At 59.1% G+C, this 24,051-nt stretch overlaps 4 protein-coding genes across 11 annotated transcripts; 2 read left to right on the top strand and 2 right to left on the bottom strand.

Moving 5' to 3' along the window:
• Nucleotides 1-633: 633 nt before the first annotated feature.
• On the top strand, nucleotides 634-5,595 carry Coro1b (coronin 1B). 5 transcript variants are annotated; one of them, XM_076847685.2, is made up of 11 exons: nucleotides 634-726; nucleotides 1,440-1,642; nucleotides 1,953-2,075; nucleotides 2,180-2,309; nucleotides 2,497-2,678; nucleotides 2,763-2,882; nucleotides 3,340-3,444; nucleotides 3,518-3,663; nucleotides 3,933-3,990; nucleotides 4,731-5,000; nucleotides 5,164-5,595. In XM_076847685.2, exons 2-11 carry the CDS (start codon nucleotides 1,442-1,444, stop codon nucleotides 5,287-5,289), a joined length of 1,461 nt encoding a protein of 486 aa, XP_076703800.1. In that variant the 5' UTR covers nucleotides 634-726; nucleotides 1,440-1,441; the 3' UTR covers nucleotides 5,290-5,595. The 5 variants fall into 5 exon arrangements, with proteins under 5 accessions (XP_076703800.1, XP_076703799.1, XP_076703798.1 ...); XM_076847684.2 differs by having other exon boundaries at nucleotides 634-733; XM_076847683.2 differs by having other exon boundaries at nucleotides 634-740.
• Nucleotides 5,596-5,682: 87 nt separating this feature from the next.
• Nucleotides 5,683-8,176, top strand: Ptprcap (protein tyrosine phosphatase receptor type C associated protein). Its single transcript, XM_076847688.2, has 2 exons — nucleotides 5,683-6,057; nucleotides 7,359-8,176. The coding sequence occupies exons 1-2, from the start codon at nucleotides 6,055-6,057 to the stop codon at nucleotides 7,959-7,961; spliced, it is 606 nt and encodes a 201-aa protein (XP_076703803.1). The 5' UTR covers nucleotides 5,683-6,054; the 3' UTR covers nucleotides 7,962-8,176.
• A 95-nt stretch (nucleotides 8,177-8,271) lies between these two features.
• Nucleotides 8,272-14,202, bottom strand: Rps6kb2 (ribosomal protein S6 kinase B2). Its single transcript, XM_076844821.1, has 15 exons — nucleotides 14,039-14,202; nucleotides 13,672-13,712; nucleotides 13,458-13,578; nucleotides 13,128-13,196; nucleotides 11,927-12,074; nucleotides 10,869-10,926; nucleotides 10,690-10,790; nucleotides 10,485-10,575; nucleotides 10,311-10,401; nucleotides 10,096-10,203; nucleotides 9,503-9,565; nucleotides 9,333-9,410; nucleotides 9,139-9,246; nucleotides 8,930-9,042; nucleotides 8,272-8,670 (listed from the first exon to the last, which is right to left on the bottom strand). Exons 1-15 carry the CDS (start codon nucleotides 14,114-14,116, stop codon nucleotides 8,484-8,486), a joined length of 1,455 nt encoding a protein of 484 aa, XP_076700936.1. The 5' UTR covers nucleotides 14,117-14,202; the 3' UTR covers nucleotides 8,272-8,483.
• Nucleotides 14,203-15,220: 1,018 nt separating this feature from the next.
• Nucleotides 15,221-23,998, bottom strand: Carns1 (carnosine synthase 1). 4 transcript variants are annotated; one of them, XM_076847678.2, is made up of 10 exons: nucleotides 23,944-23,998; nucleotides 23,558-23,591; nucleotides 22,005-22,278; nucleotides 21,238-21,327; nucleotides 20,504-20,991; nucleotides 20,118-20,292; nucleotides 19,954-20,039; nucleotides 18,964-19,195; nucleotides 18,597-18,877; nucleotides 15,221-17,416 (listed from the first exon to the last, which is right to left on the bottom strand). In XM_076847678.2, the coding sequence occupies exons 2-10, from the start codon at nucleotides 23,558-23,560 to the stop codon at nucleotides 16,190-16,192; spliced, it is 2,856 nt and encodes a 951-aa protein (XP_076703793.1). In that variant the 5' UTR covers nucleotides 23,561-23,591; nucleotides 23,944-23,998; the 3' UTR covers nucleotides 15,221-16,189. The 4 variants fall into 4 exon arrangements, with proteins under 4 accessions (XP_076703793.1, XP_076703794.1, XP_076703795.1 ...); XM_076847679.2 differs by having other exon boundaries at nucleotides 22,005-22,146; XM_076847680.2 differs by lacking the exons at nucleotides 22,005-22,278; nucleotides 23,558-23,591 and having other exon boundaries at nucleotides 23,944-23,994.
• Nucleotides 23,999-24,051: the final 53 nt, after the last annotated feature.

The following is a 24,051-nucleotide window of genomic DNA, read 5'->3' as shown; positions in this document are numbered from 1 at the left end:
ATGGCCTCATTTTGATTTTTAGTAAGAAGCTCTGGCAGCTCAACGACTTGGAAGGAGCCCAAGTTTGAGGGCAGCAAGACTCGGTCTCAAAATAAAATAAAAAGTGCTTGGGGTGGAGCTTAGGAGTAGAGCACTTGCCTACCATGTTTGGGGCCCTGGGTTCTATCCCCAGCACTGGAAGAAAAAAAAGAAGCAGCCGCTGCAAGACCCACGAGTGTCCACCGGGAAGAATGAGACCGCTGGGCCACCCCTGCCCGGCTCCTTCGAGTGTTGCTTTATCTACACCTTGAGCCGAGAGCACAAATGCTTGTAACTTAAAAACAGCAAAACTACGCGCTGTTTGGAGGCGGGGCGGGGGGCGGTCCTGGGACGCCTAGGAGGAGTGGCCCCCGGTGCGGGATCTGGACCCCGGGCTTCAGCCCATCCTGGCGACTCCCGCGGACGCACCTGCAGCGCGTTTGGCCCGCCGCAGCCCGACCTCGCTGGCGGGCCGCTAGCCCGGGGGCTGTAGGTGCGGCTCGTGAGCTCCGCCCTCCTGGCCCCGCCCCCTCGACTCTCCCCGCCCCTCCGCGCGTGACCTCGGCCCCGCCCCCGCGAGCCCCCGCCCCGCTCCCTCCCACTCCTCTGTCACTTCCTGATTCCCGCTTCCTGCTTCCCGGAGGCTGGGATCCCGAGCTGCCCGAGGCCGCCGCCGCAGCCCCCGGCGTCCCCGGTCAGCGGTGAGCGGTGAGCGGTGAGCGGTGAGCGCGGCGGGGCCGGGCTGGGGGCGCGGCCGGGGCGGGGGCGCGAGGCCCAGGGGCCCTTCCCCTCCGCGGCGCCCCACCCGCGGTCCCAACTCCCCCGGCCGCACAGCCTGTGCCGTCCTGAGCCCGGGTCACTGGAAGTGGGTCCCCGGAACCCGCACTCCGAGATGTGCCTCCGCCCGCAGCGCGGCCGTGACCCCCGCCGGTCCTGCCAGGGCCGTGGGCCGGGCTAACTGCAGCTCCCTGCACATTCCTTGGTTCTCAGAACTGGGCCTCCCTCCGCCCCACAGTGCGGAGACCTTTCCTGCCTCCTCTCCTCCCTTCCCGACACCCAGCCTCCACGTCCCCGGGCCGGAAGGTCTGCTCCGAACCGGGCGGACCTACAGAAATACTAAGTTTTCCCGTTTCCGCGCCACCCCCAACACACACACACCGCAGCCAAGGAGGGTCCCAAGGAGATTTCTCAAAGCCCCTTAGGACGCAGCAGTGGCCAGCACCAGGGGTCGTCGTACTTACCCTGTCAGATCACCGCCTGGGGAGCCTGCCAGAGTCCCATTCTGCCACTGGGGAAACTGAGACCCAGGCGGGTGATGTTGCCTAGGCCCCCAGCCATATCCTTCCGTGTTCCCTTCAAGCACCGGTGGGAAAGCTCAGGGTCGTGAGGACGGGGCTGATCCAGGCCTCTCTGCACTGCAGACATGTCCTTTCGCAAAGTGGTTCGGCAGAGCAAATTCCGGCATGTGTTTGGCCAACCGGTCAAGAATGACCAATGCTACGAGGACATTCGCGTGTCCCGTGTTACCTGGGACAGCACCTTCTGCGCAGTCAACCCCAAGTTCCTGGCAGTAATTGTGGAAGCCAGTGGTGGGGGTGCCTTCCTGGTGCTTCCCCTGAACAAGGTGGGCCTTGTTGGGACAGGGAGGCAGGCTGTGGGGAGGGCCAGAAGCACAGCACCACTCCTGGCAGCAGGTCCTACTTTGAAGCCCCCTCCTTGCCCGTCCTCTCGCTAGGCAGGTATCAATCCAGATTTACTGCCCAAGAGGTGTTTGTGCAGGTGGAATCAGTGTTTATTGCCACTAAGTCAGGGTCAGAGGCAGCAGGCACTTCCTGCTCAGCTAGTGGGAGGGGCACCTTCACATCTAGGCCCCCAGTGAGCCCCATCCCCTCTCCATAGAGAGGGGGATCTGACTTGCCCCCTCCTGCTTGCAGACAGGCCGTATTGACAAGGCCTACCCAACAGTGTGTGGGCACACGGGACCTGTCCTGGACATCGACTGGTGTCCCCACAATGATGAAGTCATTGCCAGCGGCTCAGAGGATTGTACAGTCATGGTGAGGCACAGGACTGTTCAGGCCAGGGTCTCCAGTGTGGCCTGGGGCTGCTGGCAGCAGGGGTAAGCAGAGGCCTCAGCCCAGCAGCCCCATCTCTACCACAGGTGTGGCAGATCCCGGAGAATGGGCTGGCCTCCCCGCTGACAGAGCCAGTGGTGGTGCTAGAAGGGCACACCAAGCGTGTGGGCATCGTGACCTGGCACCCCACAGCCCGGAACGTGCTGCTCAGTGCAGGTCTGTACCGCTCCCTACCCTGCCCCCACACCCCTCTCCATATGTGGCTCTGGGATATCCTAGTGGTCTCTCCTGGGCCCATCTGACAGATGAGGAAGCTGAGCCATGCAGAGGTCAAGAGGCCCAGTTCAGTCCCAGGGGAGTGGGCAAAGCTGACCTGTTGGGCTGATGGCCTTCCATCCACCAGGCTGTGATAATGTGGTGCTCATCTGGAATGTGGGCACAGCGGAGGAGCTGTACCGCTTGGACACCTTGCACCCTGACCTCATCTACAATGTCAGCTGGAACCGCAATGGCAGCCTTTTCTGCTCAGCTTGCAAGGACAAGAGTGTCCGCATCATTGACCCCCGCCGGGGCACCCTGGTGGCAGTATGTGGCTTTGGGGGCTGAGGACAGTGGACAGGCCAAGGGACTTGATCCGTGCACTACACTAACCACCTGTCTCTCACACAGGAGCGGGAGAAAGCTCATGAGGGGGCCCGGCCCATGCGGGCCATCTTCTTGGCAGATGGCAAGGTGTTCACTACGGGCTTCAGCCGCATGAGTGAGCGGCAGCTGGCACTCTGGGACCCAGTGAGTGGCCATGATTGGCCTGAGGAGGCAGGCTCAAGATGAGCCCCAACCTGGCTCCATCCTGGGCAGGGGTCACCATGCAGAGGCTTGGTTCCCAGGTCCTCAGCTTGGCCCTGCAGGGCCCTGTCCCACACCTGTTGGCTTCTGCACAGTGACCTCAGTGGCCCCTGTGAGCCAGGAACTGTGCTATGCAGCCCCTTCAAGCTCCCTGTAGTGAGGACCTTCTCAGTACTTGCTCAGTGACCTGGAGTAGTGCTGAGGCCTGCAGGAGGCTGGGAGGGTGGGCCCCTGGGGGTAGAGAGAAGCCAGGGGTCTGCTGGGGTCCCTGGTATGGACAAAGGCTTGGAGGGGGAAAGAACCCACTGGCATGCTAGGGCAGTGCTGGCTGGCATGTGAGCCCATCTGTGGCCACTCCTGGTGGGCATTTCCAATTTTGGCCTCACTGCCTCCCATGCAGGAGAACCTCGAGGAGCCCATGGCCCTGCAGGAGCTAGACTCCAGCAACGGGGCCCTGCTGCCCTTCTACGACCCCGACACCAGTGTGGTCTACGTCTGTGGCAAGGTGGGGCTGGGTATGGCTGGTGGAGGCAGGGGAGGTGCACAGCCAAGAGCTGAACCCCCTGTTGCCCCCCCAGGGCGACTCCAGCATCCGGTACTTTGAGATCACAGATGAGTCCCCCTATATCCACTTCCTGAACACGTTCACCAGCAAGGAGCCCCAGAGGGGCATGGGCAGTATGCCCAAGAGGGGCTTGGAGGTCAGCAAGTGTGAGATTGCCCGGTAAGAGGGGCCATTGTGGCAGCCATTTTGGGGACTCAGCCTGAGAGCAGAGACCAGGCTGTGGGCACCCAGTGTCAGGTCAGTTGGGAGGCTCAGGGATCAGCCTGTGGCAATTGTTGGGGCAAGTAGGCAGCCTGCACAAGGGGTGTCGGGGACTTGGGTCAGCCTATGGCAAGGTCCAAGTGAGGACAGGAAATGGAGGGTGGAGAGATCTGGGGGAACTAATGGGGGTTCCACCCATGGCCGCTCCCCTACCCTCCCTTTCCCAGGTTCTACAAACTGCATGAGCGCAAGTGTGAGCCCATTGTCATGACTGTGCCAAGAAAGGTGACGCCACCTGCTCCCCCCTCTAGCAGACAGGCTGTTGAGGGTGTTTGGAGTGGGGCCTGTGATTGGGTGTGGTTGGTGGGCTGTACAAATGCCCACATGCCCTGGTACCAGCCAGGGGTTGGGCTGTGCCTGGCAGGGGACAAGCAGGAATGACACAGGGCAAGCTGAGGCCTTGCCCAGATGAGCCATAGAGAGGGGTCAGGCATTCAGGGCAGAGCAGCAGCCATGGAGGGCCTCCTGTAGGAGGGTGGAGAGAGAGGGTCTGGCTGCCGGGGAGAGTCCCGCGAGGAGGAACCACAGGCTGGCTTCAGATGCCCAGCCCCGGACACACTGCCATTATTCTCCAGCCAGCATCCACTGAGTGCTCAACGCATTGTGCCAGGCACATCTCGGAGCAGAGCTGAGGGAGAGTGGTAGGGCCTGCCCCAGGAGCTCAACAGTCCACGGGGCACAAGTGTGTCCCCCAGAATCCTACAAAGCCACCTCACTGGCCCCTGTGGTTGCAGGGGAGGGTGGTGGCAGGGCCCTGCTCAGGAAGGAAGGCTGGGAAGGCTTTGGGGGAACTGCCTGCACCAGCAGGAGGGAAGTGAAAGCGGGCCTTGGGCTGAGAAGGGCTCACCGGGCCAGGCCAGGAGGGGAAAGGTCGAGAGTGCCAGGCTGGAGCCCAGGAGGGCCTGAGGCGGCAGCCACACAAGGTCACTGATGGGCTCCAGCTGACCCTGGCCTCCCTGCTGCAGTCTGACCTCTTCCAGGATGATCTGTACCCCGACACAGCTGGGCCTGAAGCCGCTCTGGAGGCGGAGGAGTGGGTGAGCGGGCGGGACGCAGACCCCATCCTCATCTCACTGCGGGAGGCCTACGTGCCCAGCAAACAGCGGGACCTGAAGGTCAGCCGGCGCAACGTGTTATCGGACAGCCGGCTCGCCAGCTCCACCCGCCCAGGGTCCTCCATATCTGCTGTTGCCATTGCTGATGCTACCTCTGGTGGCAGCCTTGTTGGGGCTGGGGTATGTGTCTCACAATCAGGTGGTGCTGGGAAAGTTCCAATGTTGCCCCTGTCTGCTGTGTGTACTTGAACCGTACATTGTCCTCTCTGGGCCTTGGGCCTCTGCCTGGTTGGTGGTAGGTTTGGGGAAGGCTGCAGTAAATGGACTTCTGATGTCCTCACAGGAGGCCGGGAAGCTAGAGGAGGTGATGCAGGAGCTGCGGGCACTGCGGGCCATGGTCAAGGAGCAAGGGGAGCGTATCTGCCGCCTGGAGGAGCAGCTGGGCCGCATGGAAAATGGGGACGCATAGGACCACACCAGCGATGCCACTCCCTCCGTCCCCTCCTCCTCCTTCACCCCTTTTCACTCAGCTTCTGCTGGCAGGTCATAGCGGGTCACTGGCTGCCAAGGGACTCTGGGGCAGGTCAGGGGCCAGTTCCCATCCCGACCACTGCCTGGCTTTTGTCATTGTTCCTGTGGAGGGTTTTTGTACCAAGGCAAGCTCACTTGTCCTCTGAGGGACCGTCTGCCCCACCCGCTCACTCCCCTCTGCCTCCCACAGGAAGTGGCAGGGATGGGCTCTATATTTTCATTCCAAATAAATTTCTTTCTAAAAGCCGGGTGGCATGCTGAACCGGGGGCTGAGAGGGTCTGGAATGTGGGGACAGATGAGGCAGAGAAGTCAGAGATCTGGGAAAGTTGAGGGTTGTTGAGCAGCCAATGTCATTGCTCCCGGATTGTCAGGCAGAGAGGCGGAGACACTGAGCCAGACCGGACCCATCCGCAGCCGCATCCTGCTTTGAGCTGGTGCCTGGTGCATCCTCTGGGAGGCCTGGTTACAGCCCCCTAGTCCCAGCTTCACCCAGAAGAGCCAGTGAGGATCTGGTGTTGGGCGGGGTGGTCCTGAGAGGTGGAGGCCCCACCAGGGTCCTGTGGCAGGCAAGAGTGGGTGGGTACTGTGGACAGGAAGCGGAAGTGTCGGGTAACCCCCAGCTGCACTAGAGCTCTGGGGCTCATTTCTCACTCAACCTAGCCAGAGCCGGAGGTGGGCACCCAGCGTGAGGCCAGCGGACCAATGGTGAGCACGGCCACTGGGTTCTTGGGGCAGGAGCATAGGAGACTGGGGCTAGAACTTGGGGCCCCAAGAGCTAAGAAGGACCCACCACCATTGGGACCCAGGGATAGAGGCATGACTCGGAACCAGCACAGGCAGAAGCTGGGCCTCACCTCTGAGTTGGGCTTCCTAGGGCTCGGTGCAGGTGCTGTTACCTCACTCCAGGCCCCGCCCCTTCGAGATCCCTGGGATAGAGCTCCACTGGTCCTCCCAAGCTGAGCTCCGGCACCTGCGCCTATCCCTGGAGCCTAGGGCGCTAAAGACTTGCACACTCCCCTCCCCCTGCCATCACTCCCCACCTGCTTTGTTCCAACCGCAGGCTTCCTCTGTCAGTGCACCCTCCACCCCCAGCCCTGGCCCTGCACGCCTGAGAGCCTCAGGGACAGGCCACATTGCTGAGCGGAAACCTTGCAGCTGGGGCACCCCTGTGGTTGGGAGGAAGAGGGGCCTCAAGGACCTCCATCCTGGGACCCAGTAAACAGAGGGGAGGTGGTTACTTCTGGGTTGGTCCAGTCCTTCCATCCCCACCTGCAGAAAATCCAGCCCTGACAGCAGCCTCACAGGCCCCCTACTCCAAGCAGAGTTTTGCCAGACTCAGTCAAGATTTATTGAGCACCTACTATGGGCCAGGTGTTGTTTATAGGTGGTTGGTCATCAAAATGCCATCTCCCTGAAGCTTACTCTGTTGGGGGAGGTGAGCCAACAGAAAAGATGAGTAGAAGTACTTACTGTATAAGATGTGGCGGGAGAAAGAGTGGTTTGGAGGCATCAAGAGTGCTGGTGGGGGGCTGGGGATATGGCTCAGTTGGTAGAGTGCTTGCCTCGCATGCACAAGGCCCTGGTTTTGATCCCCAACACCACAAAAAAAAAAAAAAAAAAAAATGTACCAGGGAGTGATGTACTAATGACCAGCTGGTTGTAATCCAGGTCAGACCAGGAGTCCTCTCAGCGAGGCCTAAGCCAGGCGCACAGGTAGCCATGTGGCTTTTTGGAGTGGAGCATTCTGGGCAGAGGGAAGAGGCAGTGTGGAGGCCCAGGCAAGAGCAGGCCAGGGTGGTTGGGAGTAAGACCAGTGGTGCCTAGGGGCAGGGGTGCATGACAGTGGCCAGGGCCATGACCAAATAAGGACTTGGGCTTTTCTGCTTGACTGTCCCCATTTTGCCTGAGAGGCAACTGTGGACCTTCTTGGAGAGGAACAGAAAGCAGATTTGGCCACCCCACCTGGTGCCACCCCTGGTGATGAGCCCCCCACCTGTCTCCTGCAGGCTCTGCTCTGTGCCCTTGGTCTTGGCACACTGCTGGCCTTGCCAGGGGCCCTGGGTTCGGGCGATGTGAAGGACAGCGTGGGCTCCAGCTCTGTCACCGTAGTGCTGCTGCTACTGCTGCTGCTGCTGCTAGTCACTGCCCTGGCCCTGGCCTGGCGCCGCCTCAGTCGCGACTCTGGGGGCTACTACCATCCAGCTCGCCTAGGCGCTGCATTGTGGGGTCGCACCCGCCGCCTCCTCTGGGCCAGCCCCCCAGGCCGCTGGCTGCAGGCCCGCACTGAGCTGGGGCCACTAGATGACCCAGAGCAGCAGGAGGAGGAGCAGGATGCAGAAGATGAGGACATCACGGATGGTGGCCCAGAGAAGGCTGGACCCCAGGAAGAGGGGCAGCGGTGCAGAACAGGACCCCACCAGGAGCAAGCTGAGGAAGCACAGGACAGCGATGTGGAAGGGGGCCTGGGTCTTGGCTCCCAGGGGCCAGTGGGCTCAGGGGGCAGTGCAGAGGCCCTGCTGAGTGACCTACATGCCTTCTCAGGCAGTGCAGCCTGGGACGACAGCGCCAGGGCATCAGGGGGACAGGGCCTCCATGTTACAGCTCTATAGAGGTGAGCCTCAGAGTCCGGTCCCTGCTACAGCCTCTCTGCTTCCCAAGTGCCACAGTGGAACATAGCCTGCCCTGGACTTGCTGTCACTCCCCCCACCTCATGGAGCACCTTGGACCGTCATCCCCACCAATTCCCAGGCCTGTGCAGCCCCACCCCCTCCAAAGGCCACCCACCCCAAGGGCATTGTTTGAAATAAAACCTCTTTACCCTGTGGTTCTGTTGTCCTATAGTGTCCCCTTCTCTCTCTAAGCAGGGGCTCCTGGCACAAATCCACCCATCCCGAGAGTCCAGCAGAAGCCAGTCAGTGCCATGATTCAGTCCTTTAATTTGCAAGGGCACAACTGAACATGGTGGCCCCCAGGTGGCCAGTGGGGCCCTCCTGCCAGCAGTGGTAGCTTGAGGCTTCGAGACACATGATTCTGGGGCTCACCCACCCCTGACAGAGGCACCTGCTCCCCGCAGACACAGCCAGTTCAGCCTGCAGAGAAGGCCTCAGTGCTGCCAGTGCCCCACCCCCTTCCTACCGCCCGGGGCGCGCGCGGCCCCTCTTAGACTTCTTGGTTCCTGAGGGGGGACGGATGGGGAGGGGAGCAGTGCTCGAGATCGGTGGTGGTGGCGGAGGCAGCAGTGGAGGTAGAGGTGGCTCCATGGGATCTGGTGGGCCAGGGGTGGGCCGGAACCCCTCAAAGGGGGAGAACTTGAGGGGGCTGCAATGGAGACCAAGGCACAGTCAGAGCCTCACAGGCCCTGCCAGGGGTACTGCACCGCCTGGGCACACAGGCTGTGCTCCACCAACTGTCATACAGGCAGCCCCTGCCACCAGTGTGCAGGGACTGAGGTCCCGTGGGAGGCAGAAACTGAGGCTGGCCCCAGATAAGAGTCTTGGCCAAAGCAGCCCCAAACTAGCTAGCCTCTTGTCTGCCGGGGCTCCCTGTCCCAGCCACACACTTCCCGCTGCCTTGGTACCTGATGGGAGTGCGGGGGCTGCTGTTGAGGCGCCTGGGGGAGCGCAGCTTGGGCTGGAAGGAGAAGCCCTCTTTGATGCTGTCCAGAACTGAGGGTGCCACGTACGTGAAACCCTGGGGGAGAGGCAAGGCCGTCAGCGCGTGGCATCATTACTCCTCAGCCACAATCCCTGTCTGGGTCCCCACGACCTCCAGACCCCCAGCACTCACCAGGAAGGCCTGGTTGGCGCTTTCACTCAGTGTTGTGTCATCAGGACTATCCACCGGTGTCTGCCGCGTGAAGCGCGTGTCAAACTGGCTCACGTCCTCCTCTGAGTGCTGTGGACAGATCCACGTGGGGAGGGTCGGGGGGAGTTCACGGGGCATCCTCTGCCTGTCACAGGGCCGACATGACCTGCACTCACCAGACTTGGCCTGATAGGAGGGTCCACACGGCGATCCAAGAGGTCATCCCAATTGATGTGCCGGAAGAAGGGGTGCCTCTGGGGTAGAAAGCACCGAGATGGGCCAGCAGCTCACCCTGCCTGGCCCCCTCAGTAACTCCCTCTGTGTCTCACTCTGGCCCCAGACTCACCTGCACATCAGCAGCATCCCCTGGGCCACCCCCAATCCGTTGGCTGGGATTCCGCTTCAGAAACTGTGGAACCAGAGCAGCAGGTGAGGGCCTGGGGAGGCGCTGCTGTGTGTGCACCTAGCTCTTGGGGGCCCACTTGTGGTGGGGGAAGGTGAGGCAGGGCAGGGGGTGCTTCTGGAGTGTGGCTGCACCTATTGAGCCCCTCACGACTTTCAGGACTGGGTCCCACGGTACCTTCTGCACCAAGTCTTTGCAAGGCCTCCCACGCTGCTGGCATCACCCAGGCAGACTGTGAGGATCTGATGTTAAAACCTGATGGAGCTGAGCCCTCCCCCTCTGCACCCCAGTCACCAGCCTTTCTGGGGGAAAGAGCAACCAGCTCATAGGGCACCCTTGTCTGATGAGGGCTGAGCCGGGGCTTACTGCTTACTGAGGCAGCAGTCTGTCGGAGCTGAGGCCTGGCCCAAGTGAGCACTCCTTTCCCTCCCAGAGGGACTACACAGGCTCCCCCATAGCCCGAGACATGTATACAAAGGCTAACAGGGCCTGAGAGAAGAGATGGGGGGGCTGACCCTGGGCAGGAGGGAGCCCACCTTTTTGATAAGGTCCCTGGCATCTGGGGTGAGGTAGGGAGGCAGCACCAGCTTCCCCTTGATTATTTTATCCATGGTTTTCTTCCGGTTCTCTGCGGTGAAGGGTGGCTGGGGGATGCAGAAGGTGAGGGGCGCCTGTGGGCCTCCCCAGGACCTTCCCCAGCCCCAGAGGGGAACCCTGCCCCCCACCCTCCTCCCGAGGAGGCTGGACTTGCCGATCCAGTGAGCATGTCGTACATCAGGGCCCCCAGGCTCCACCAGTCCACCACCCGGTTGTGGCCACTGCGCACCAGGATCTCAGGGGCCCTGGGGGCCAGGTGGAACTGTCAGTCAGGCCAGGCCCTCTCTGGCTGTCCTCCTGACCCCTAGGCCAGTCAGGCACCACTTACATGTACTCAATGGTGCCACAGAAGGTGTGAGTGACGGCACCCTCGTGAATGGACTCCTTGCAGAGTCCGAAATCCGTCAGTTTGATGTGGCCTGTGGAAGAATGTTGCGAGGGGTGGTCAGACCTGCCCCATCAGCCGCCTCTCAGCCTACCCCGCAGACCCCGTGTGCATGTGTGTGCATGTGTGTGCATGCACAAGTACACACCCTGGCTGTTGAGCATGATGTTCTCAGGCTTGAGGTCCCGATAGATGATGCCTTGGGAATGGAGATGGCCCAGGGCCAGTGTGATCTCAGCCAGGTAGAAGCTGCAAGGACAGGATAGAGTGAGAGTGGTGTGGGGAAAGGGCTAGGATCTCTGGGGGAGGGGCAGGTTTCACACCCACCAGGCAGTGTCCTCCAAGAAGATGCCCTCTCGCTCCAGATGTGTGAAGAGCTCACCACCTGTGACACAATCACATCAGCAGTCCTGCTCCAGAACCCAGCCCCAATGCTCCCTCTGAGTCTTGGGTTCTTCTTGGGAGAAGTGGGGCTTGCAAATCCTGCCCTACCTGCCTCCCAGAGCTGCCGTGGGGACTCAATCAATTCAGCAAACATCTACCGACGCCTATTCGGTGCCTGGCCCTGTGCTGGGGGCAGAGATGAGGAGACCCAGCCATTGCCCTCAGGACGCTCAGTCTAGTGGGGAGACAGACACGTGCACACTGCTCTAGAATGCCAGGCTGAGGCAACAGCTCCAAGAGCTTTGCCAAAGAACCTCACAGTGCAGACAGGGAAGATTAAGATAATCCCAACACCAGAGACAGAACGTATAGTACGGCTGGGCTGCTCAGGGTGCTAAGATGGACGAACAGTGCAGGACGTGCAGGCAGAGGCCCATGGAGCTCAGCTGATACAGGACTACTGTGCAGTGAGGGGGAGTGGACAAGGAGGCCAGGCTTTGTCTGGGAAGCTAGAGACTCACGGGATTCTGAGGGGAAGGGTTAGAAGCAATCACACTCTAGAAAGATGACTCTGGCAGTTACCAGAGGAAACACCAAAAAGCAGGTGAGCCAGGGCCTCAAACTCAGTTAAGAAACAACTGTGATCCCCACCTGAACCTGAGAGAGAAGAGGGGATGGGGCACACCAAAGAGGATGCAGCTAGATGGGACCCTAACTGGATGTAGGGCACACAGGGGAGAGGACAGGACAGAAGGGATGGCAGAAGTGGGTAAAACGACCCCCTGGATTTCTATTCAAACAGCTGAGGGACACACCAGGCCCTAGACAGACGTTTGCTGAATGAATGAAGGGATAAGTGGACAAGTGGACAGATGTATGGGTGATGGGTGTGGGGGTCCCCTAGATGTCCTCCACAACCACACCTCTCAGAACTCCCTGAAACCCCAGTGCTTCTGTGCTGGTCCCCACCCACCAGGGCCTGGCTGAGCCTGCACACCTACCACTGAGGCACTCCAGGATGAGGTAGAGCTTGCCACCCGTCTGGAAGGCATAGGCCAGTTCCACAATAAAGGGGTGCTTCACTGACTCTAGAATGTTCCGCTCAGCCTGTGTGTGTGCGGTATCCTTGGCATTGCGCACAATTTTGGCCTAGAGATGCAGAGATTGGTTAGAAGGTGGGGCACCCAGCACTCCTTCCATCCCTCAAGCTAAGCTCTTCCTTTTGTCCCTTGTTCTGTTTTATTATTTTCCAGTAGAATGGCCCAACAGAACACAACTGCAAATGCTAGGCTGTGCAAAAGAGGAGCTAGTGCCTTTGTACAAATGGGAGATAGTATTCTTTTGTTTTCTTTCTTTTTTAAATATTTTTCTTTAGTTTTTAATGGACCTTTATTATTTATTTATTTATTTATATGCGGTGCTGAGAATCAAATTCAGTACCTCACACATGCTAGGGAAGTACTCTATCACTGAGCCACAACCCCAGCCCAATTATTTTGTTTTCAATAAATATTTAAATACAACTGGGTCCTAAAAGTGTATGGACTCTAGGTCTGACTTTGGACCCACAGTGACATCATCGTCCCCTGCCCTATAATCATTACATGAAACTGGGGTACCAATGGTCAAACCTGATCACAGTGAGTCTTTTCTAGAGTTTTCCCCAACCCTCTATACAGGATCTGGCTAGGACAAAGACAAGTGGAATTTCTTGAAGGTCGCTAGGCTGTAACATTAAGTATTCTTGGTGTCCAGTCATTACCCTCTACCATCTTCTGTCATTCCATTGACTCTCTCCATGATTCTGCTGTCAATAGTCATCCTTTTCAGGGACTGGTTTATCCTCAATAAAGAGTTTCTCAACCTTAATGCTATTGATACCTTGGACCAGACAATTCTTTGTTGTGGGATTTTGTCCTGTGCCCTGTGCAAGCAAGCAGCATGCCACTGGATGCTCACAGCACTCTCCTCTCCAGTCTTGACAATAAAAATTCTGCCTAAAATTGTCAAATACCCGCTGGGCAGCAAACTGCCCCCGTTTGTGAATCACCACAAAACAATACACATCACAATAAATAACAAACTAGCAAATGCCAAACACAGGGCCCAACTCCTCCATGGTGTTCAGAATTGCTGTCTTCCCAAAACCTGGCAGAGTACCCTGCCATCACTCAATATTTGCTGGCTGAGTGAATGACTCACCTTCCTCAGGACTTTCATGGCATATATTTTGCCCAAGTTGGTGCCTTGCACTTTTCGTACCTGGAACACCTGTAGGGCAGGGGAGACAGGATCAACTTCCCTCTCCACACCCTATCTTCAAGAAGCCCCACCCTCAAGCTCTGGAAGTGGGACCAAGAGGCCTCTAGTCACCCAAGGGTGGGGCAGTAAAGATCTCATCTGATTTTGGAGGGCTTGCCCTATTCTCCTTTATGGAATCCCATCAGAGGCTCTGCCGATTTGCAAGTCTAATCTATGCTGAGAAGCCTGTGCTGACAAGATGGGGCTGAGGCCGCAGGGAGAGCACTGTACCTTGCCATAGCCCCCCTTGCCCAGCACTCGCAGCAGTTCAAAGCAGTGCGGCCCAATGCGCTCAGGGCCCAAGTTCACACTGGTCTCGGTCAGCTCCACCTCCTCATAGTGTCCCACGGGCCTACGAACACAAGAAGTTAAGGGGAGCAAGGCCCAGTGCTCCCCAGGTCCCCTTCCCTACTCCATTCCCCATCCCCAAGAGACCCTCACTCACTCCAGGCCGGCAGCCCTCGATTCGGTAAGGGGACACACGTCCTGTGAGAAACTGAGAGGTAAGACCAAGGGAGGTGCCGGGATACCTCCTGCCACCCCAAGCTGGGCTGCTTGGCCCAGGGAAGGAGGGCGCCAGGGATGGGAGAGGGCAGGGGATGGGAGAGGGCAGGGGCCGGGCAAATGCTGGGGAGCAGAGGACGAAAGGCCGGGAGCCGGGAGGGAGATCTGGGAGGGCGTGGGTCCGAGCGTGAGGAGGACCGGCGTTTGAAGGGGTCCCAGCCCACTCTGGGCAGCGACAGCCACGGCTCAGGTCTCGGCCGGGTGACAAGCTCGGCTCCAACCCAGTCGTGACCAGGCGAAACACTCACCGCAGGACTGAACTCTGGCTCGCCCTCGCCCTCGCTGCCTTCCTCGGTCTCCAAGTCCAGATCGAACACGGCCGCCATGGCCGCGCCGGCCCGGCGGGCCCCTCCACGGGGATCTGGCGGCTCTGACTGACAGCCCGAGTCCCGAGCATGTACGTTATCACTCAGCGACCGCCACCGCGACCGCGCGCGGGGATGACGAAAAGTAACCCCGCCCTCTCTCGCACAGGCCGCTCAGCCTGACGGGGAGGAAAGATGGCGTCTGCCTCAAGGCCTCTCGGGAGTTGTAGTCCGCGAGTGCCGCACCAGCCCCTCTTGTCAGCAGGACTCTGTGTTCCCAGCACTGTTTCCCGCAGTCTGCACCAGGCAGAAGCCCATTTGGGCTCTGGGGAGAGTTTGAGTTTGGTGGGGAGAGTTTAAGTTTGGTTGGGTAGAGTCAAAAGTGCACTCAGATGTAGGACTGTAAGTGCAACTTCAAATCTGCTGGAACTGTGCTCTGCCAAGCTGGCTGCCAAGTGAGAGGCAAATCGTGTCCTTCTCTTTTCGCTCCTGAGTAACTGTAGGACCTTCTTAATCAACCTCCGCATCGAGGTCCTACAAGTCATACATTTACTGGTTGTGCTGCCAATGCTGGGCTCCGTTACCAGACTCCTGCCCTAAAGAATTCAGAGCTCTTCAATATGAACTTTTACTAATTTAAACACATTTAGTAATTTGGCTGCCTGATACAGAAAGGGAACTTAATAGAACTTGGTTGAAAGGAATGAATTAACACATTAAAATGGGCATGGATTCATTTTGGATGGGCTCTGTAGAGGGTGAATTTGGACCAGACCAGGCCTGGATGTAAGATCTGACTATTGGGAAACATGGCTTCCAGTTGCACAACTTGGGGGTCTCCGGGCTGGCCGAAGTTTATTTAGTTGGATGCGGCCTCTGGTTGTAATCCCACCAAAGGAAATCCTTAGATTGGGCCCTGATGTAGGTGTAGGGCAGGCCTCTGCCAAAGATCAGCCCAGAGGCCTGGCCAGTAGGATGGATTTTCCTTAGCTCAAGATGCTACAGAATTCCCCACCCACTTCTTCCTCCCCTTCCTCTGCTTGCCAAGCCTGGGGGAGTTGTCCAATTGAGATAACCTATTCCAGACTCCAAACACGCCACTAGTTCATAAACATTTATTTGGGGAAAGAATGTTTGCAGAGTTGTCCACAGCTTCTGTGCAGGACAGAGGCAGAAGCCTTAAAGCAGTTTCCTTGAATGAGAAAGGGAGTGTAGTGTAGACACCCTCTGTCCGTGCTAGTTAAGTGTGCCAGAGGCCAAAGCACTTGGTGGAGAAGGTGTGTGGTGCATGGGAAGATACAAGGTATTCAGGAGTCTCAGAGCTGCTTATGAATGAGGGCAGAGAGGTGGGAGGCCTGGAAGCTGATGGGCACATAGAATTGGTAAACACAGAAACCTGGCCATTGCACTGTATTAATATGCACTGTGTTATGACCTTGGCGACAGTCATTTTTCTTCTCTGGGCCCATTTTCTCATCTGTAGAATGGGAATAGTGTCTACCTGGAAGTGTGAGAGGAGGTAGCCTGGCTACCTGCTTCTATTGCTCAGGTCAGTTGAGACAGGGGCACTGCCAGAAGTTTTCAACAAGCTTCACAACTCATGTAATTTGGAAAAGAGAAAAACAGGGGCTTTAATCGCAAATTGTCCTGGCATTTGTCCACAGCCAGGGATCCAGCCAGGTTCTCTCCTCCTAGATGGAGAAACATCTGGAGGGGTGGAGAGGAGGGCCTAGGTCAAGCTCACTCCAATCTAGGATAGTTGGTAGCAGCGTGTGTGTGTGTGTGTGTGTGTGTGTGTGTGTGTACATGTGCTATTATTTCTCCAGGGCTAGTGTCTTGGAGCAGATGTGGGCTGGACTGAGGCCTTCATGAGCGCAAGAGGCCCCACCCCTACCCTCCAGATGCTTATTTTATGGTCTTTGAGCCTAGAAGACTCAATGGCTCTGCCATTCTGTGACAGACCTGAGGCAAGGGGAGTGGGCCACACTGGGGGTTGGGCAGGGCAATAGGGAGAGAGGCAGGGCAATCACCAGGGAGTGGAGGGCATCATTGCCCCTGCCCCCTGCATTTCATTCCTTCCCCCTAGCCCCAATGCTATTTGAAGTGAGACAGGAAGTGGGCAACTGGGTAGTTTGGCCCATCAATGCCCAGTCCCTGGCAGAGACCCAGCAGGCGGAGGCGGGCCTCAGCAGGGCTGGGCCCAGCACAGGCCACACTGCAGTAGGGCTCCTCATACTCACCAGGCACCAGGGCCTCCTCCAGAAGATTGAGGCGCAGCAGGCCCTGGTCATGCAGGGCCTGCAAAGTCTCTCGGCTAGCAGTGGAACTCAATGCCTGCAGGTGCTGGGACACCAGGCACATGACGCCCACGAGGTAGCCACGGGCACGTGGATGGGCAGGAAGGGCAGGCCGAAGGCCACAGGCCACCATAGCAGCAGCCAGCAGCAGATCCACACCATAGAGCTCCAGGATCCAGTCACGCAGGTAGAAACCACCCATGCGGGGGTTGATCTCGATGAGCCGAGGCCCTGCCCCAGTCAGCTTAAGCTCCACATTAAAGACCCCATCAAGCAGCCCACAGCCCAGGCAGCAGCGGAAGGCTGCCTGCACCATCTGTGCTTCCTGCTCTGGTGCCAGCCCTGTAGGCATGCAGGCTGCGGTCTCTGTGAAGCCAGGCAGCCTTGTGGGGCCATTGTCAGAGACAAAGGCGGCCAGCAGCCGCCCACCAAACACCACCAGATCCACATCATGCTCAGTGCCCTCAACAAACTCCATTAGCAGCATGGCATTGCCCCAGCCCAGCCCAATGCCTGGGTGGTCAGCCTCACCCTGCAAGTCACGGGAGATTCGGGAAAAGTGCTCATGGCACTGTGGTGCATCTTCTACCAGCCGTACACCCACTGCACCTGCCCCAAACTCCAGCTTCATTACCCCTGGCAGGGGAACCTGGTGGACAGCCCTCTCCACATCAGCCTCACTCTCTAATGGACAGCAGGCCACAGCATGGATGGAGGGTGCAGGCCAGGGCGGGCCATGGCGGCGCAACAGGTGCAGCTGGGTGCGGCTCTTCTGCTTGGCCAGGCACATGGCAGCTGGGGAGCTGCAGGGCAGCCCCAACTCCTGGCAGAGCAGGGCCGTGAGCACCAGACAGTCATCCCAGTAGGAGAAGCAGCCATCCAACTTCAGGCCACGTGCCCGTACCAGCTCTGCCAGCAGCCTTGCATTCTCCTCATCCCTGCGGTGCTCTGTCACATCAAAGTGAATGAAGGTCTGCACCAGCTGGGATGCAAAGTGGTTGGGGTCCGATTCCACCAGGTGCAGCTGCAAAAACCACAGGAGGGCAGCACACCCAGGTCAGTAGGAGATGGGTGCTGAGGAGACAGGATGGAGCCTGGGATGTCCTGTGGTCCCAGCCCAAAGGGGAGATGGGCTCATAAATACTTGCTGCTTAATAAATATTTGTTGATGACTCATTGAAAGAATGGGTGGGACACCTACCCTGGAAGGGGTAGAAAGTGTCCTAAAGGAGAGAATGCTAAGCTGGAAGCTGAAGAATAAGGTCAGCCAGAAGGAAGAGGAGGAAGCAGAGCCCTGCAGGGGGAAGGGGAGAATCGGGGTGGAGGGTAAGAGCACAGGGCATGGCAGAGAGTTCAGAAAAGCCTCAACCAAGGCTTGGAGAGAAGCCACCAGGGTTGGAGCAGGGAGCAGGTAGTTTGCCCACTGCAAGGTACCCTGGGAGGAGTCCTGTGTCTCTAAAGTTTATGGCTTTGGGGAAACAGACACAAAGCAGCTGACAGCCAGGGCAGAGGCAGCCACTGATGAGGTCCTGTCTGCACAGGAACACTTGGCATCAGGAGTAGGGTGGCATTCCCGTTGGTTAAAGCACTATTCAAGGTAGGAAGCAAAGAGACCTGAAGGCTGGAAAGGGGTTCCCCAGGGGGTGTTTCACTGTAGGTGAGGGGAGAGGAGGCTGCTGTGGTAGAGGAGGCTTGAGAAGGCCTCAGCTTTCTCATCTGTTCAGTGGGGATAAGAATGTCTAGCTCGCTCCAGATCCGGTAATGTGAAGCCACTGCTGTAGACTTGATTTGGGATCTGCAAGCTGCTCCCCAGCACCTTCTGCGGGCCCTAGGTGCCTAGTGTGTGGAATTCTAAAGAGCCTGCCCTTTCCACAGGACAGAACCAGACGCCCTAACCTGGCATTCAAAACGTGGGCTCTGGCACCAACCCTAAATCCCGTCCCTGTCCCCTTCCCACTTCAGCCCATCCACTCTGGCCTCCTCTCTGTGGAGGGCTTTGTGTTCTTCCCAAGGGCTTCTCATTCCTGGGGGGGAGAGAGCAGTTTAGTGTCCTAATCGCTAACAAGGATGTCCAGAGCAGGCCCCGCCCCTTCTGGCCCCGCCTCATTAACCAGCTCCGCCCCCTCACCCAAGGCCCGCCCCTAGACCGGTTCCACCACTCCGGCCGCGGTTCGAAGCCCGGCCCCGCCCAGGACCCCACCCACCTTGAGCCCGTAGTCGCGCGCCGCCTCCCACACGAACTTCTTGCTGACTCCGCCGGCGCCAACCACCAGCAGCTGCTTCCCCTCCATGAGGCAGCGCGCCGAGCGCCGGAGCATGGTCTCCACGAGTGGCGCCGCCGCCGCCTCCTCGACCGCGGGCCCCAGGCGGGGCGCGGCCCACAGCCCCTCCAGCGCGCCGCAGGCCTCTAGGCACAGGCCGCCGTTCAGCTCCAGGGCCACTGGAGTCAGCTCGCGGCCGACCACTGTCAGTGCGAAGTCCACGCCTGGGCCGGACAGGGGGGCGCGGATTCAGCGCGGACGGCCTTCGGTCCTCGCTCCCAGGCGCCCAGCCCCGGCCGCACGCACTCACCAAGAAAGTCAGTGCGGGCCCGGCGCCCGCCGCGCTGCTCGGCGCTCAGACCGGCCTCCAGCGCTAGCACGGCAGCCAGCGCAGCTTCAGCTGCAGTCTTGACGCGTTGCCGCACGACCGCCACCTGCGCTGGCTCGCCCAGTCCTAACTGGGCCAGCGCCACCTCCAGCGTACTTGGCAGGGAGTTCTGGTGCCGCAGAGGCCGGTCCCCACGACCCACGCCGCACACCACCTAGGCAAGGTTCCGCTCAGGGGGACTGGCCCAGAAAGAGACCTCCCATGACTGCCCCCTCTCCCTTGCCCCATGCACACACACCTCTTGGGTGAATATCCAGACACCCTCACTAGAGTTTCAAGAAGCGCGCATCCTCCAGTGTGCCTCAAACTACTCAAACCACCCTCCCCAGCCACTGCCATCTGGTTCCCAGAACTCTTCAGGGGACTCAAGCTTTCAGACCCAGGTGGGGTTTCTGCTCCCAGAAAGTTCCAAGCACGGTTGCTTCTAGTCTTGCAGCACCCCTGGTGTGTCCCAGCCCTAGCATGTCCCTGGGAAGCTTCATCCCTGGCTCCCTGCTGGCAGTACTGAATCTCTCCCTTTCAGATTGGCTCAGAGCTGGGTACCTAGGAAGTTCCCCAAGCCTTCCTGAGATCTCCAGCCTGGAGGCCCTGCTAGTCTAGGCCTCAAGTCACTGGAGGCTATCAGAGGCCCTACTCTGTGGGCAAGAGTTCTCTGGGAAAGGAATCAGCCCCTTGAGCCCTAGTAACCAGCTGAGTACTGGGGCAGAAGCTCCCAAAGTAGGAGAGGTTCAGGAGGATTGGAAGGGGAAGGAAAAAGTGTCAGCAGACCCAGAAGTTTCCCCAGAGATAACCAAAATTCCCTCAAAGATTTTTGTCCTTTTTGCCCAGAGATTGCTCAGGGGCCTCATCAGATCAGTGGGGCTGGGCTGAAGTTCTGTGGCAGGGTCATGTCCCAGGCCTGAGTGTTCTCACCTTGCTCAGCAGGGGCCTGTCACCCTGAGTCCGGCACACTACAGTACAGATACGCACAGCCAGCTCAGGGCTGGGAGAGGGACCGCCTGGGGGAAGATGGAGAGGTCTAAGTCCAGCACAAAACCACCAGGCTCCCGCCCCTGGCTGGCACAGGTGGCTCTCACCTGGGAAGGGCAGCTGGACAGATGGGCACATGGCCTCAACCAGGACACTTTCCTCTTCTTCCAGCTTCTCCAGCAACATTAGCACTGTGTCCACCACTGTGTCCCGCTCTGCCCGTGGATGCAGATGCAGAACCTGCCGTCCCTGCCAGCGCCAGCCACTGAGCTTCACGGCCACCTACAGCAGGAAGGGGAAAGGGGTTTTCTCACCACCACCCATATACCTGCATAGGTGAGATGCTTATGCCACTGGTGCCAATGACTGAGCTAAGTCAGGGCACTGCCCCAGAGGGATGGAGCAACGATAGGGTTAAAACCTGGGCACAGCTTCCCATCAGGACTCATGGGTCTCCTCCTGCTGGCACCTGCAGACATCAGGAGCTTGTTACCTGCAGGGCATCGCCCAGGGCCTCGGAGTGCAGAAAGGCCTCTACTTCCTCTTTCACCAGTGTTTCCTGGCCCTCTTTGCCACTCAGTTCCACCAGCCGTAGTCCTGGGCTGGCATCCCCTCCCCGCAACAGCCCTGGAGGCTTGTAGGTGAAAGCCAGGGTAGCTGGCACAGCCACACCACCCTGCTGGGACAGCAACCGCCTCATCAGCAGCCGGTCCTCCAGCAGCCGGGCCAGCTCTGCCGAGGCTCCTGTGGGGCAAGTCAGGTTTCGGGCCAGCTCTGCTGCCTCCCGGCCATGGCCAGGCCCTAGTCCGAGGCCTGCCAGGAAGTAGGTGGCACGCCGAGGGGGGACAAAGTCATCCAGGAATGTCAGGCCCCCTGGGTGGAAGCTCACAGCCTTGGAGACCAGCAGGGCCGCCTCACCCGGCTGCCCTGGTGCTGCTACCTTCGTCAGCCAAGCAGGGGACAGGCAAAGGAGCATGTTTCCTGTAGGCAGAGGGAGGCAGGTGGCTGGCCAGGGGTGGCTTAATGCCCCAATGCCCTCCACCTCGCCAGAGCCCCTGTGTTGTGAGGGGCAGTTTCTCCCAGAACCCACCCCTAATCAGAGTATGGCAGCCGGTCCCATGGAATGTGGGCAGTTGCCAGGGTTGGAGGGTATTTTGGGATGTGGCTAGGCCAGGGCGGGGCTGCCCTTTCTGTTGGAGGGGGTGGGGAACTTGGGTACACACTCACCCGGGCTCTGCACCCCACCCTCCAGCAGCACAGACAGAAAGGTGCTGGGGGATCCCAGAAGGCACAAGGTCACCTCTGCCCCAGGGCAGCCTGGGGAATAGAACATTGCCAAGTCAGGAGCTCCCGGTGCTTTCTGTGTACCTTCCCCACCCCACTCCTCACCCTTGGGCCTCCAGGTCCTTCAGGAAAGAGTACAGGGGACAGAGGAGGCTGGGTAGGAAGGGGAACTACCTGCCTATCCTGCCCTATGGAGCTGGCTCCCCTTTCTGCAGCTGGGCCAGAAGGCATATAGACTGAGTGAGTCTCTCCTAAGCTTTGGCTTTCTGTGTGGCCTTCCTGTAGGCAGAGGGAGGCGGGTGGAAGAGCTAACGTTTCTCTGAGCCTCAGTTTCCCAGTCTATACAATGGGACCAGTTCTGTGATTCTCATGTATTCTATTGGTGAACTTCATCCTCATAGTGAACTCTGTTCACACAGAATCACTTGTGGCCACCTGATTTATAAAACAGATAAAGCAGGGGAGGAGTTGTGGTTTGCCTGGTTAGTAGATCCCAGGCCTGAATCTCCAGGGGCAGGGGGAACAGTGGAGAGCCCTGACTTCTGACCTCACTGGTACCAGATACCTTTGGAAACAATGCCTGCCTGCCCCCAACCACCTTGTTTTAGCTCCCTACCTTCAGAGGGCACCAGAGTTTGGGGGAAGATAGAAGTTCTAGGCTGAGGGCCCCTCCCTGCCCCCAGGGATGCCCCCATGGAGCCCTCTGGCACCTGTGCGGGGCACATGGCTGCGGTCCTGAGTCTCTGGAAGGCCAGCTTGCTGCAGACAGCTCTGCAGGAGGCTGTAGTAGTAGACGGTCCAGGCCCGGGCCTCGGCCCCCTCGGGAGAGCCCTTGCAGTCCAAGCCCACATCCTGGTGCCAGGAGCCAGGGAAGCAGTCTGTGGGCGGTACGCCAGAGCCCCCGCCCCATGGGCCCACCTCTCTGTCCAGGTCCTTGGAACCCAGGGGACAGTCCCACTGGAGATGCAGTGGATCCAGGGAGAGCTGGGGGGTAGAAGTAGTAGGTCTTGGGCAGGGTGGGCAAGGGAGCGAAGTCCCCCAACAGTGTAAGCCCTGCCTTCCCTCCCAGCCTGGATCATGTTCAAGGGGCCTGGAGAGGAAAGAGCTGGGTTGAGGGTGAAGGCTTGCCCAGGGGACCATGTGGGAGGAGTGCTTTAGAAACTGTTAGCTGGGGCGTCCCAGGGTGGGAGAGAAGGATGCAATGTCCTGCTGGCTGGACCGCCACCCCCACTCTGCACCAGGTCTGCCCTCGCGTGGTTCACAGGGCAGCATTTCTGTGTTTTGTTCATCAAGGCACGTCCAGCACCCAAAGAGTGCCTGGCACAGTCACGATTCTGAATGTTTGCTGGCTAGAGAACCCGTGACAATGAGCCCACCAATCACTCTGGAACTTTCATTTTGCTCTGGGCCTCACTGACCCAATCTGCCAGCATGGAGTTTGCTGCCACCTAACTATGTGGGTGAATCTCATTGTCATCCCCAAATAGGCCTTGACGACCTAGTGTGCTCTGGACCTGGGTGAGGCCCAGGAAGGGCAGGGCTGGTTTCTTCTTCTCAGGTGTCTGGAGCCCTACGCTGCTTTCTTTGGAAGAAATCCAACCCCTACCCCTCTCTAAAGCTGGCTGACTCCCACATGGGGCTGCTGGGAGGCTCCATGTGACATAGGTAGGGATACTAATTCCTTGCATTTTTCCTGGCCTGGATAGGCCTGGCAGCTGGGCCTGAACTCCAGGGGGGTGGATGAGGCCACCTTGGCAAGGTGTGAGGTCTTTCTGGGCCTGGTGGGTGCCTGGTGCTTGCCCTGCCCCATCCCTGAGGTGCTAATGAGGCTGGGAGTGGGGGATCATTTCATGGTTGCAAAACAGTATCTGTGGCTGGGACAGCAGAGGTTTGGTTTGAGTCCCAGAAGGTCAGGGCCAAACTCTGGGCCCCTTTTCCCCAGAAAAGAGCACCTGATGCCCCAGACTGTGGGCTCACTACTGTGTCCCCAAAACTATAGTGGTGCTAGGAGTACAAGTGGTGCTCAGCATGTGGGGTGGAATTAATCAATTTCAAGGGGTTGAGGGTGCCTGACTGTGGGGGCAGATGAGGGCCAGGCTCTCTAAGCTGGAGGTCAACCAAGGGGGTGGAGCTGGTTACAGGTCTGAGCTGTCCACATAGGCTGCCGGCAGCATTAGGCCTTTGGGTGCCAGTTGCTGCCCTCTGGACCCTCCCCCTATCCAGGGACTTGGGCCTTTGCAGGAAGGGGTCACAGGAGACTCACCATCTCACAGGTGGAGAGGCTGGGAGACTGAGGGCTGAGCCAGAAGGACAGAGAGACAAAGCAAGGGGTCAGGGTAGCCAGCTCCCACGCCACCATCTTCCAACCCCTAAAGCATTTGGAGCTGAATACCCTCCATCCTGTCCCTGCCAGGAGATGGCCAAGACTGCCCCACCCCTGCCCCAAGGAGAGGAGAGATACCTGCCGCAGGGACCCCAGGGTCCCTGAGCTCACTCATCCCGGGCTGCGCTGGGGGTTATGGCCTAGCCCCTCCGCAGGGGACACCTGGAGTCCCCTTGAGGTGTGCGGGTTAGTGTTGAGGGTCCCCGTCCCGCCCCTGCCCGCAGCCCCCCTCCCTGGCTCCCCCGAGCGGGCCGGAGCCGGGGTACCTGCGGGCGGAGGCAGCCGGGCGCAGTGGATTAGCGGGTGCAGTGGCGGCGGCGGCGGTGGCACTGCTGGAGGCTGAGACTGCGCCGCCTTAAATAGCGCGCCGAGGG

The sequence above is a fragment of the Callospermophilus lateralis genome, chromosome 2 (assembly GCF_048772815.1).
Source record: "Callospermophilus lateralis isolate mCalLat2 chromosome 2, mCalLat2.hap1, whole genome shotgun sequence".
Taxonomy (NCBI): Eukaryota; Metazoa; Chordata; class Mammalia; order Rodentia; family Sciuridae; genus Callospermophilus; species Callospermophilus lateralis.
The sequence above is the reverse complement of the archived record's forward strand: the minus strand, read 5'-3'. Positions and strand labels throughout refer to the sequence as shown.

Excerpts from the sequence above, each read along its gene's own strand:
- Rps6kb2 (XM_076844821.1), bottom strand. The coding sequence starts at position 14,116 with ATGGCGGCCGTGTTCGATCTGGACTTGGAGACCGAGGAAGGCAGCGAG. Across the intron at positions 13,197-13,457 it reads GCAAGGGGGGCTATGGCAAG|GTGTTCCAGGTACGAAAAGT; the intron begins GTACAGTGCTCT and ends CCTGCCCTACAG. Across the intron at positions 9,566-10,095 it reads CCAGGGACCTTATCAAAAAG|TTTCTGAAGCGGAATCCCAG; the intron begins GTGGGCTCCCTC and ends CTGGTTCCACAG.
- Carns1 (XM_076847678.2), bottom strand. Across the intron at positions 20,992-21,237 it reads GGGTGGGGTGCAGAGCCCGG|GAAACATGCTCCTTTGCCTG; the intron begins GTGAGTGTGTAC and ends CTCTGCCTACAG. Across the intron at positions 17,417-18,596 it reads CGCGCGACTACGGGCTCAAG|CTGCACCTGGTGGAATCGGA; the intron begins GTGGGTGGGGTC and ends TGGTTTTTGCAG.
- Coro1b (XM_076847685.2), top strand. The coding sequence starts at position 1,442 with ATGTCCTTTCGCAAAGTGGTTCGGCAGAGCAAATTCCGGCATGTGTTT. Across the intron at positions 1,643-1,952 it reads TGGTGCTTCCCCTGAACAAG|ACAGGCCGTATTGACAAGGC; the intron begins GTGGGCCTTGTT and ends TCCTGCTTGCAG. Across the intron at positions 5,001-5,163 it reads GCAGCCTTGTTGGGGCTGGG|GAGGCCGGGAAGCTAGAGGA; the intron begins GTATGTGTCTCA and ends ATGTCCTCACAG.